General features: G+C 38.9%; 1 protein-coding gene across 2 annotated transcripts in view; it reads right to left on the reverse strand.

The window, feature by feature from the left end:
• Positions 1-3305: 3305 nt before the first annotated feature.
• The window catches only part of LOC117405425 (guanylate cyclase soluble subunit alpha-2), a 40365-nt gene continuing 29637 nt past the window's right edge, over positions 3306-14033 (reverse strand). For both annotated transcript variants that reach the window (XM_059031153.1, XM_059031154.1), the window contains 2 exons: positions 9379-9533; positions 3306-4907 (listed from right to left, as the gene is read on the reverse strand). In XM_059031153.1, coding sequence (XP_058887136.1) covers positions 4679-4907; positions 9379-9533 — 384 coding nt within the window. In that variant the 3' untranslated portion in view covers positions 3306-4678. The remainder of the gene's footprint in view (positions 4908-9378; positions 9534-14033) is intronic.

The following is a 14033-nucleotide window of genomic DNA, read 5'->3' on the forward strand; positions in this document are numbered from 1 at the left end:
ACTAAGATCCATGTTTGATGGAGTGAAGTAGTATTATACAGATATATTACTTGCATTAATTCAAATTCCAGCCATGACAACACCACTTAAAATTTGGCTAAGGCCTATTTTATAAGTAACATTTCACGTTCAGTAACAATTATTAATGAGTTTGTGTTTTTCATCTAAAAGACAGTACCATTTTGATTTACAGCAAGGAACATGGTGTTGTGTATAGTGAGTGTGTAAGGCTTGCTCAGTTTCACATCTGCTTGCTTTCACAAAAAATATCGCTCTTCTATTCCAAATGCCATCCCTTATACCTTGTCCTTACATTACCCAAGAAGTCAAGCACAGCACAGCATTGAACGACTGTGGTAAAAGGATGACTATTTATTCCTATTGACATTAAAGAGCTTAATATTTACTGGACCTTCAAAGAACATAGCCTCCCGCTTCACATTTTATAAAGCAATACTAAGCAAATTCAAGGGCGGACTTAATATAGCTATTGCTCAGCAGTTTAATCCCTCAACCAAGCCAATAGTCTATCTTTGACCGAATGTCTCGCTTTTGCGCATTGTAAGGCTTCAGGAGTCCTGTGGAACTCCAAGTGACACAAGAGTCTACCATGCTGCAGTTAGTAAGTAAATATACCTATTTAGTGCCTGTATTTTGTCATGTTTTGTGTTATAACCAAAGTGTGATTTTCTGATGAAAAAACGAAGGTCCTAAATTATTTAATTTGCATTTAACAGAACGTTACTTTTCATTAAACTATGGCGTATTTGGAGTACAATATCCTTCAACACCATTGTGAATTGTTTTATTCGCAAATTTACCAGAATGTTGGTTGTTCTATTCAATATTGTTCAGTACCATGTTGAATTGCTCAGTTGTGCATTACTGTAAGCTCATTAATGATTATTTTGTTAATAGAAAATGTGTGTGCAAAAATAAATATATTGTTCAACATTCATGTTTTTTGTTAATGGAACATTTGTATGCAGAAATACATACATTGTTCATCAAATCCCTGACAAATTTCGTTTTTCTTTTTAAATTGGACAAGTAGTTTGTAAGATGTAGCTCTGACAATCAGGTGTAAGTACCTTGAAAAAAGTAGTAGACATGACATACATTCTCATAATGTGGAGTTACTTACTTTAATACATTTTAACAGGAAAGTGTATTGTAATTATGGTGTGTGTTTACTGAGATAATAGCTTCCCAGAGCTTTTAACAACTTCCTAAAAAAAATACCACACAGTACAAAGATCGATCCATACAGCTGAAGGATCCATACACTTATTAATACACTATTTCAGACTTGACAAGCCTCTGTCACTGACAGTTTGTGGACAAAGCTGTCTCTGTTACTGCAGCTACCCCTTTCTCTTTGTTTTGCCATTTCTGATTCACTCTGATGACCGCTTTTCAACAGTGGCACCTGCTTGACATGCAATCGCTATCATGACTCTTGTGAATGCTGTTAGATCTTAGCACATTTCTGGTAAACTGTTTGCAGTTGTGCTGCTCCCACAGCTTTTTTTTTTTTTTAATTTAGTCGTCACCAATTATTTTACCCCGATTTTCACCCCAATTTAGCATGCCCAATTATTATCTGTATCCTCGGCTCACCGCTCGCAACCCCCCCGCCGACTCGGGAAACAGAGGCTGGAACACGCGTCCTCCGAAACGTGCTCCTGCCAAGCCGTCATTTTTCGCACTGCAGATCCACAGCAATGCCACCAGACCTATAGTGCCGGAGGACAACACAGATCTGGCGGCTCCGCTGCAGAGCCACAGGCGCACTATCGGCCACAGGGGTCGCTGATGCGCGGTGAGCCGTGGATTCCCCTGCCGACCTAAGCCCTTCCTACCCGGGCAGCACTCAGCCAATTGTGCACCGCCCCCTAGGAACTCCCGGTCACGGTCAGCTGTGACATAGCCTGGATTCGAACCTGCGATCTCCAGGCTATAGGGCACATCCTGCACTCCGCGCAGAGCGCCTTTACTGGATGTGCCACTCGGGAGCCCCTCTCCCACAGCTTTATATTGCTGCAGGGATTACCAGTCACACAATCTCGGATTGTTATTAACCTTCTTCACAATTCTTCAACATTCTTGGTGAAAGAACCTTCTTTCTTCCAGACCGAGGGAGCATTGTGACAGTACCACAAGTCTTGTACTTCTTGATAATAGAAACAATAGTTGAAAATTGGGATACTCAAATGCTTGAAAATCTTCTTGTATCCTTCTCCACTTTATGATAATAAATAATTTTTGCCTAAGGTCTTCAGATAGCACAGTCCAGCATTTTCTAGACTTTTCTAGAATTAGGTTCTGCATTATCATATTGAAGTTTCCAGCACCTTGTAGACAATACTATCATAGCATCAAAGAGTATGAATACTTTTGAATTAGCATTTTTTGAATTTTGCCAAAAAAAATTGTTGAAATAAGTAATTGTAGATATCAATTTCTTTTTTTCATCCATAAAAACAAATCTTTTGCTACAAAAGATTTTTCCTAAAATTCGTTGTTTGAGAAATTTCTAGAAATTACACATTTCCATTGGGGTATGTAAACTTTTGACAACAACTGTACATACAGCTCCACTGTGTCTTCCTCTGGAGAAATGAATGCAACCGCGGGAGCCAATTACATACAGCAGTGAAACTCTCATTAAAACATGCATCTGTTATCCAAAGGGGGGTCTTAATTAAATCCCTGAAGATGCTATTCTGTTACGACTCAAAACAATACAATGTTTAGTCTCTTGTCACATCGCTATTTGCTCCTTTTACTTTTGTAAAAGGAGCAACTAGCAACTAAATCACTGAAACAAATGTTTTTAAAAATGATATATGCTACAGATCAATGCTTGCTGTAGTAAATTCAGAAAATGTCCCTAGTGTACTATTTAGCCTGATTGGGCAGATTGTTTTCTCCTGTTTAGACAGCCAAAGTCAAGCAGGAGCATATTGCTAGAATATCACATTTTAGCAGACTCTGCTCAGAATCACAGCCTTGTACGCCAGTAGGAAAATATCACATTTGTATATACAAGACACATGGTATTTAAGGGCTGAGTTTGATGTAACTGACATCGTAAAAAAAAAAAAAAAAAAGTTTTTTGAATGGCAATCATGTTGGTGCTTCGTGAAAGAAATACATTGTATCTGCTTAAGTCAGTGTTCTCCCCTCCATCTGTAATAAATCTGGTTACAGAAAACAACAACAATAACAGGAAATCACATCACAGAGGGACCTGTTCCAATTTGTAGTTTACTTGAAAGGAGAAATACTCACTTTAATGTTATTTAAAAAAAAAAACTTTTAATGTTATAAAATCAGATTAAAAAAAATTACAGATTGGAATAAAACCCTAAAGAATAGGCAACACCTTCTGTCTATGCTGTCACAGACTGTGGAGATGTAAACGATCGCTTTTGAAAACGTCATGAACAATAACAGCTTTGAGCTTGCAGCTGAGCAAGGCAGAACTACAGACACAGCTTTAGATGAGTCCTTTAAAAAGGCTGCCCATGTTTCAGGACTGTAAGATTTTTGGCTGACCTTTTGTATAACCATTCCTCTTAACCAATCAAAACGCCTGATAAACAAACACTTGCTTATTTTTAATGTGTGATGCACAGTTAATAAAATATATATTTCCTGCTTTTCATTTAGCTAAAGTTAGTATATACAGTATGTACAACAGAACCGCTCAACTGACCCTTCCCATAAACAGAGTAATGGTGACTGCACTTGTGGCTTAGATTTCTCATTAAAATCGTTTGCACTTATTTAAATATGGGAATTCAATTTAATGGATAACAAGATATTTAGTGAGCACCTATTTTAGTGGTAAAATGGATAATACTGTACATATACATGTCTGATCCTAGCCATTCTGCATTTATATATCTGCCTCAAAAGCTTTCTGAAGAGTACAGAAAAGTTCCTAACATTAGCCTGCTAATAGTAGTACCATAACAAACACCAGGGTATTATAACCAAGTTTTGCTATGACTCATTACAAGGCTTGACATGCTATTACAGTATATGGGCTTTTATAAGGGACCACAATTTTGACATGGCTTTTTAAAAGCAGTTAGGCAGCTTTTATTGGTCATCTAATTTGCTGTAGGGATGTCTGGGTGTAAGAACAACAACACAGCTTTATTATTGAATGACCCACTTCAATACACACGTTGAATGGTACATTAACAATGCATGCTGATTATCCATCAAAAAACAAAGCTTTCTAAACTGGGAATGCATCCTAAAACAGCCGGAGAGACAGCTTCATTAATAGACTAAGCTGCCACAGAACTAAAGACAAAGTAACCCTCTACCTCATTAAATACCAAGAAAGAGAGAGAGAAAGAGAAAGACAAGGGTGAGAAAGACAGAGAGAAAGAATACTTGTTTGCCTACAGGGAATAAGACAGATTATATAATGCATGTGCTAGAATAACTTTTTAGTCCATGTTAGATAAAAGGGCACCAAATTATACCATAATATATAATACCTGTAGTGCTAAGAGCGTGTTATTTAAGTTCCATCTCTTTTTTTCTCTGTGTTAAATGTCAAAGGAGCCTATTCTCCAAAAGACCTTGGGCAGTCCTGTACTGTGAATCTGAAGCAATGCGCTCCCTGGCACAATCTCTGCAAGATTGCATCCAGTCCTCATAAACTGGTCTCCCGAAGGAACATGGTGCCGATGTTGTAAGAGATCTTTCTGATGCGAGTGGATGTGCCGCTGGCTGCAGTGGCTACCGAGGCTCCCGTGTTCTGGCTCTGGGAATTGCCTGCCTTCAGGAAATAGCAAATGCCAGGGATTTCCTTTGGGAAGTTGTCTGGAAGCTCCTGGTGTGACCGGGGGATAAAGACAAAGTTGTTATCTCCTTTAAGTAGCCTGAGGGGAAGAAAAATGAAAGCACATTAGCCTTTCTGAAAAATATGAACACACTTTCCAAAACTGTCAGTTTATCCTTGCAGAACTAAAAACCAGGGGGACAAAGTCTGCCTTCACAGACATATTATATAATAATTACTTCAGTAGGTACTTTAGTAAATTTAAGGATTCGAATACAGTATTTGCAGAGACCAATCAGTCATTTGACACAGTTGTAGTCTGGAAAGTTCCAACTAGTTTGGCATGAGCTATAATGCCCTTTCTAAACGCGAATACATTTTTGCCTCATCACAACCGAAGAAATACCAGCTCAGAGACACAGGCCGCATTATTTTAAGTGTAAACTCCACAAAATGGCCACATCCTATACCAAAGGGAAAGTTTGGTAAGTGATGGGCCTGATGTAATGTAGAGGGACTATCATGGTACTGTTGGAAATATACACTGTCAACTGTGGGGTCAAGCCTATATACTACTGAAATCACTTCCCTCATTGACTGGGCAGTGTTGTTAAACTCAGGAATGAATAGCAGGAAAGGGTGGCCATTCAGTTTAGGCTTGAGATGCATTAAGCTGAGCACCAATTTCACAAACTCCAAATAAAAACAAAAAAAAAAGATTTTGTTAGCTGTGGCGGAGTGTCCCGCCCCTAATTATTATTATTTGTATTATTGTTTGCTTCGCGGATAACAGCGCCGCGTATTTCTTATTTATATTTAAAAACCTTGTGAGGATGCATGACTGATCAGCTACTGATTATTTAACTAGCTGACAGTCATGCATCCTTACCAAATGCATGCAGACTGCAGCCGAGGGGTAATAAGATAATTAACAGCTAGTTAACCCCTCGGCCAGAGTATAAGAACCTGCAGCTGCCCGTGCTGCGGGGTGGAGTGTACAGAGGAGAGTACAGGGAGAGAGCGAGAGTGAGAGCGAGGAAAAATAACATTTAAAAAAACGACTGCTAAACAGTCTTTGTTTATTCGTTTGGCCCTTGTGCCTTTTTGTTTTGTGTTTTGTTGTTTTGTTTAAATCTTTTGTTTTTGTTTTGTTTATTAATAAATTCAGCTGAGTGCCATAGCATTCAGCTTCACCCGCCCATCCATTGTTCTGGTTTCAGTTACTTCCTGGTCCGTGACGTCATCACACATCACCACTGCAAGCCAGCCGGTCACATAGCTAATTCAGATCCATGTCAATTACGGGGTAACATACATATGCAAAGCTTACTGAGGATGAAATCAATTACATAAAACAGGACCAGTGATTTTTCCTTCCCCTATCTGACATTCAGTCAAACTTGCCACGGGTGTTTGATTCAATGTATTGCACCCCTAAGTGTAAAACAAAAACAGCAGCATTCAAATGGAAATTCTCTTTGAGGCAGTGGCAACGCTGCCCTACTTTCTCCTCACTCTGTCAGCATGTATGCTCCGCTGCTTTCATTTGTGCCTTTCCAATGCAGGGAGAAGCACATTCTAAATAATTCAAATGAACTGCTGTGGCATTTGATCTCATTCTATATTCTTAAACTGGTGCTTAGCAGGGTGTTCTAAGGCTTAAAGCATTTTACTCCAGTGAAAATCATGCATCATTTTGTGAGAAAGGTAAAAAAAAATAAAAAAAAATAATAGTAATAAAATACCACCTGACATTGGTACACAACTATAAAGAAATTAGGATCAACAAGAAGAATCCTTTAAGGATTCCCCCCTTGTAAAAGTGTCATGTTGTCTTTCCCATGGTTATACTAGGGATTTACCATGTTTTGAATTTTTTTATTTTGATTTACCATACTGCCCTGTGCTTTACAATTATTACCTATGCTTTACCATGCTTTCATCGTGTGTTTTTACACTTTGCTATGCTACAACTATGTTAAGCTTTTATAAGGGGCAATGTAAGCTGTTTTCTTAATTGAATTATGAACCAAAATAATGTATGACAGCATCTGAAATATGATACTAAAAACAGGACAGGCATTAGAGTGAAAGACATTGCTGGTTTCTAAACCCCACATTTCAAAAGTAGCTCATTTCCCCTGAACTGATGCACATTTGCTGCACTACCTAGATTAAATATCAGAGTTTGGACACATCTCCACCATGACTGCTAGATACAAAAAAAAGCTCTATCCTCAGTTTCAAGCCCCAGTGTATTTTGCTACAATATGCTTCATTGATTATTAGCAGTAAGTACAAGCAAGCTGGAAAGTCAGTCCAATACATGCTGTAAAAAAAAAAAAGCAAACAGAATATTTAACTAGAAAGTGCTGCTGTCTGTGGTTTTGCTTTTCCAATCCCTCCCTGTTGCCTGAGCACTATGAATCAGGATCATTCTTCGTCCTACTGTATATAGGCAAGTCAAAGCTTAACAACCCCTCCAGGGACAAAAGCTATTAAATAACCAGAGGATTTAACTTATAGAATAAAAAGGGACACTGTCAATGGGGTTTAGGGCCACAAGCCAGGACACCACTGATTCGACCTGACAAGCCACCCAAGTGTTTAAAGTGGAGATTTTACTGGAAACACCTTGATAAATTGGGCCCTATATGTGTTTTGTGCTTGAGAGAATTTGGGCTCTCTTCTGCCCTGGGGAAGAGCCCACTTTACCAACCATCATCATATTTGTCCTGCAAATGAATCCAAGTACAATAAATGATTATTATAATAATGTAAAAAATTGTATTTAAATTGCTATGTTCAAGTCATCAGAAACCTGACAACACCAACTAATAAACAACTTAAGATTACTGGCAAAACGCTAAATCTGAGGAGGGGGGTGTTAACTTAATTGGGTACACATTTTCTTTCTGAAAAAAAAATGTTAATTACAATTTGGAATAGACTTTGAGCATCTTGTCCTATGTCTTTCACAGATCCATTGGCCAGTGTGTTTACATTCCCCAGAGTTAGTTGTAGCTTTCGAGAGCCCCGGCCCCCATTGAAACCTGATTGCCACTGCATATTCTTTCAGCAACCATTACAGATAACACCTTCAAGCACTGATATTGAACCTGGTGGTCTGCCTAACAATTTACACATAGATATAGTTAATATTTACTCATAGTGTTATTTCTGAGGTAAGTATGTCATGTATGCTGCTTATGCAGTGATAGTCTCTAGAAAATTCTATGTGATTTACAGCCATTAAGCTCTAAAGGCAAAAATGTCCTTGAACAATAAAAGAAAAGTGGTTACCACAGCAACAGTTTGACATGTGGCTACGTTACAAGTGGAAAATACAACAGAAAATAATATCTGATTACAGGAAATGATTTTAATTATTTTCAATGTAAATACAAACAACACAACATACTGTAGTTGATATATATAAAAAAGGTAATTTCTAAGAGAAAAAATAAATAAATAACAGTCATCCACATTGCAAGCTCTGGTTGTTAGGATACGGCCCTCTCTACTGGTATTTCATCAACCAGCTAATTAAATGCAATAGGAAAATCAAGGACAGAGGTTGAAATAGCATTTTCTAATGGCTTTGACAGATAGAAACATGCAAGACGCCATAGAAACCAGTTAAAAAGGAAAATACATTCTTTATCGTCTACTCCAACACTGCTTTGCACAGAGTCCCCATTTAGATCATTATGCTGATTTTATTGCATTATCTAAGATCTCGATTCAATTAGAGAATTTCCTTAAGCAGGCTGTAGTTGCTCCTGTTTGTTTGGTTGCTGACATTTAGACATGAAGAACATTTCTCAGTGCTAGACAAAGAAGCTCAGAGTATTATACAAGATATGGAAAGTGCTAAAGGTGTCGGTATTCATCCGTCTGAAAATGTCAAGGTAATTAGAGAAAGTTCAGGGTGTCAAAATGACACAGAATACAAGTCAAGCAAACTGCTTTTTAACAAAAAAGTTTAAATAATCTCTAGTACAGGCAATTTTATTCACTGCTTCAATGTGCTCCTTTAAAATCCTTGGGGCTTTAGAGGGCAACCAATTGCTATAGTCTTTGTTAATTATGTCTTTCTCCTATTTTGATTACAAGTCTGAATTAAGGTAGCCAATAGAGCCGGCCCATTGCACTGACATTAATCAGTAGAAAGGGGCTGGTATGGCACAGTGGATTCGTAATGGAACATGGAGCCTTTAACCTCTATTCAATTTGTCCCATGGCTTGTCTTGCTGGAAATTACCCATCACAGTCATTTGCTAATAGGATTAATGAACAATATAAACATGAATAAAAATATAAGCAGTGAAATGTCATAGCAACCAGATGAAAAGGAAAACGGATACTTTAACAACCAATCAGACACAACTCTGCTATTCCATTTATATCATTTTAAAATAGATTCCCCCCCCCCCCCCCATACTTTCACACCTCGTTTCAATGATTATATTTCCATAAGCACTCGGTAGCTGTTCCTGTTTGCTTGAACAGCAGTGTCCCACAATGCTATTTTATTCCTATCAGTGTGTTTTCCCCTGGTTGGTACTCACTGGTATGAGGTTGGGCTGACATTGATACACCGTGGATGGCTTCCAGACTCAAACTTGCTGGCAAGAGTGACATTGTTCCCAAACAGGCAGTAACGAGGCATTTTCACACCAACAACACCAGCCAGAACAGACCCTGAGTGAATTCCAATTCTCAACTGAAAAACAAAGCAAAGGAAATAAAAGGAGACATTTTTTACTCATGGCTTGGAGCAGTGGTTATCAAACAGAAACTGTGACAGCACACTTCAACCTTGAAAATCCCAGTCCAGTAGCTATATCACAATCGAATTTTTAAATGAGATGTATTTCATAAATCTGTAAATGGCTTTTTTTTCCTACCCTGTAATAGCGTCAGTACCATTTCCACTGATCCCCTTATGGAGTGTGTGGCAAAGTGGTGAGTGAATACAGGTGAGTGCAGTGCAGAGCGAATATAAAACAGACAGACAATGATTTCAGGTGCAAGGGTGTTTATTGATTTAATTAACAATGTCCAGAGCCTTATGGCAAACACCTGTAAATAATAATGTTGGAGTGATACAGCGGCGTGTATCTGTAATTCCCCAGGTTTGACCCCGTAAGCCAAAAAGTCCAGTTTTACACACCAACACTAAACCCAAAACACAAACACAGTTATTAGTGATAGTGAATAGGTGCAAGTGGTGTAATACAGTTCTCCGTGAAATGCAGGGGTGAAAGTGATGTCCGGGTTTTTGCTGGCTTTCGCTACAGCTCCGGATCGTGCAACTGGTAGTCTATTAAAAACAGACGACAGTTAACAAAACACTAACAAACACAAAACAAAACTCATGGTTCACGAAACAGCACACAGACTCCTTGTAGGTTTTTAGCACTAACCATTTACCAAGGAACAGATCACTTATGCTAAGTCCCCTATTTATATCCTCCCTCATGACCCCTAGGTTAACGAGCGCATCCGCTCCTCCAATCCTCAGATGCCACACCGTTTACCGTCTGGGTCATTGAGTTTGGATACCGTAGCTGCGCCCCTTTCCTAAATAACCAACTTCCACCTACCCTACGGAATAAACTGTCGTGTCATTTAGTTAAGGGTACTCTGTTCCCGTTACACAGTGCCCTCACAGGTCGAGAGGGAGATCTAACACCAAGAAACATTCGATCTCTGTCACAAGTGGTATTACAGTATAATACAAGTGGGCATTAATACCTGCAGACAGCCTTGAAGATTGCTATTCTAAGTGCTGCACCATTGGAGATGTTTTAGTGGTTCTTATTGCAATTATTGTGTTTTAGCTTTATTTTTAAGTCTGTGTTAAGGTTTGACTGAAGTTCAGGACCTGCCATAGACATAAATAATGTGGGTTAGATCAGCCAAGGGGTCCAGTGATCTTCCACTTCGGAAGGGATTTCCTTTTGTTTATCTGGAGAAACGCTGCAGTGCGCTACATGCTACTGGTGCTCGGTAAAGGAAAGATATTTTGTCTGACCCAGCCTACATTAAGACAGGCACCTAGGACTGAAGAGCAGTATCTGAATAGTCAAATCACCTTAACACAGATAAATAAAAACAGGTATAGTACTAAGAAGGAACAAAATGAAGAAAATACAATTTGAAGATACTTACTCAACTTACAAGAAATTAAAAGGTTGAGCACCACAATGACATTGGGGGAAGGAATAATGACAGTGAAGGTAACTTAAGACAGGAAAACAGATTTTGAATATTTGGTGTGCCACTGTTTTAGATACTGCCCAGTGAAGTGCCCCAGACACTAGAAGATTCGATTAAAAATAGCACACATACTGCAAGGGTTCCTTTGATTATCTCCTCAGTACGTTGGCTCTGATTGAACCAGTTTTCTACTGAGATCATTTCTTTTTGATACCTTGTGTGTGCCCCCCTGTAACAGGAAGCATCTATTTCCAGCACTGTGTACTTGTGTTTTTAAAAACTGTAAGAAATGCATACAATAAGTTATACAAACAGAAAGTTGTAGTTATTTTGTACTGTTGGTTTTGCCTGGTCAGAGAATGGTGTTAAAATTTTAAAACAAATAACAATCAAAGCAGATTAGGGTCAAAGAAATTCATGTAGACGCTCCATTACATGACAACTACTGAACATTTCTGGTTATAAACCAAAAAAGAAACCACATAGGTCTTCCCTACCCCATGTGGCACACTCAGGCCAAGCGAATCGTACCCTTTCATATTGGTTTTAGAATGGTAAATGATGGTAATTTCCTTTCAGAAAAAATCAAGCCCATTAACAAAGTTTTCCCTTTCAGTATATACAGCAAATCAGTGACTTGTGTGGGAATGATTGTGTGTGGTTGCGAGTTTAAAAATGCTCCTCCTGTGACATGACGACATCATACCAGATCATTGCATAGCCACATAAAATGCAATGCACATTAGCCATAGAGGTCAGTTGAGGGCAAGTGTTGAATTTCTTTCAGCCTTAAGACATCAGGCAGATGAGTCCAGTGCACCAAGAGATGAATCCATAAAAAAACAGAACCAACACATTTTGCTCCGCTGTGGTAAAACAGAAATGTACAGACAGCTGCAAATAGTTATTTCTGTACTGTAGACTTAATATAAAATAAAGCTTATTCTATCAGTGCATTGTCAGTGTCAATATATTGAGACTTGTCAATGTTTCTGCCCTGTACTCCTCGGCTCTGTGCTGGTGGAACAGAAGGAGACTATTAATAGAACTTAAAAGCTTCCCACTGCTCCAACAGCACTGAGGCGAGGGAGCTGTTAATTGAATACAAGCACACTTTCTTAAGCCAGGAAGAAAAGTGGGAGTGAACTGATTCAGAGACTTTGACACAAATTAACTGATAACAGCAACTGCGCAGTGAATGTACCAATTTATTGAGAAATGTGCATTTCTAGGATAAGCCCCACTGAAGTGAGGCCACATCATCAAGGTGACCCTAGGATACAGCAGCAAGTTCACTTACAGTTCAACGCTGCCCTCCAGCATGCACTGTACATTATGTATCCCAGCACTGTCCCAATTATTTTCTGGTGAAATGCGTATTTTGTAAATGAATGTGCTGCTGTGAACCATAATACAGATATATGCCCATATTACTGTACCGAAAATACTGAGGGATTGATTTAACATGCTGAGAGATTCATTTAACCAGACATAAAATGCAACGCTATGAGGGTCGTCCAAGTGGAACTGTGCCCTGGAGAGTGATGGTAGACCTGTAGTGCTTGAGAAAAGAGGCTGGAAGAACTTCACAGCTGGAATATCAGGTGTTCAAATCCTCATCAATCTTGAACTTGACAGCTTTGACGTTCCTTACGCTTTTTACTGCTACACAAATACAAAGTTTGCATTCCTGCTGTACTCCAGTCAACACTGAAATTGTATTGGATTCTATTCAAATCTTTGCAAAAGCATTTTAGCAACACATCAATTAGTTAAGTAAAAACACTCAGGAGCAGTTATACTGCATATGGAGTCAGATGAGAAATCTGCAGCAACTGGGAAGTTAGTGACTGTGTGTGATGTCAGTTTCATAATCCACGCTCTCACGCATATTGTACTGTTATGAATTAAAGATTTATTTTGTGTTCTTATCATTTATAAGGTTTATACGTACTGTTTAAAGTCAGGTTTTTAGCAGATCACTGGAAGATAATCCTCAGATGAGCCATTGCAGTTACTGTGATTGTCTCCATTTCAGATTTCAGCTTCCCAGCAAGATCAAAATGGGATTCCACTTGGCAAGATACAGGCAGTGTGTTTACAGAGACCAAGTGGCCTGGTGGTCAAAGGTTTGTGATTAGAATGCACGTTCCCTGGCCTGGCTGAAAGGGAAAGTCCAAATAATCATATGACGACATCTGTACACTGTTATAAGTGTATAAAGATCAGTTTCTGTGTGCTCTACCACGTAGTATGTACAATATACTCTCCAAGACTGTAATTTCCAAAATACAACAGCGTAACTGGCATTTGAGACAGGACCACTGGCTGTGACCTGAGTGATGAATGGGCATTATTTTCCTATCCTGGCCATTAGCTAGTGCTGCTAATGTGAAATAGGGCAGCGCTGTGACTAAGACAAATTACTGTCACTCCATTTCAGCTGAGATACGTACAGACACCCTGCTGGTGCTAGCAGGTACACTTGAATTCTCTACTCTCTCACAAACACCCTGGACCGAGATTTCTAAATGTGACGCAGTGTTAGGACCCTCCTGTGATGAGACACATTAACACAACAGACATCGATCACAAGGTATCTAGCTGTTTCACTGCAGCCTCCTCACTGCAGGCAGTAAGTCTTGGTATAGCCAGTCAATCTGAGGGTTGAGAGTTCAGATTGTCAGATTGTCAGAATGTATTTAGCCTGGTGCATTTGTTACACATAATCTGCACAATTTCAAATAAGCATAAACAGGCATTTTGTGGTTTTATAAAAGCCATTGGATAAAGCAGAAACGATAATGTGACAACTTTGACTAGACACTGTATGTGTTTCCTTGACAACATGGGTCATCAAGTATCACCTTTTAAGGATACCTATTTTACAGGCTGCTGTTTGCTGCCCAGGTCTTAGTTTGGACTAAAACTGGGTGTTCCACAATTTATTATACAAAGTACTGCAGCATACTGTTGCAGAAAATCTATGCGGACAATAAAT

Source organism: Acipenser ruthenus, chromosome 9 (assembly GCF_902713425.1).
Source record: "Acipenser ruthenus chromosome 9, fAciRut3.2 maternal haplotype, whole genome shotgun sequence".
In the NCBI taxonomy this organism is placed as follows: domain Eukaryota; kingdom Metazoa; phylum Chordata; class Actinopteri; order Acipenseriformes; family Acipenseridae; genus Acipenser; species Acipenser ruthenus.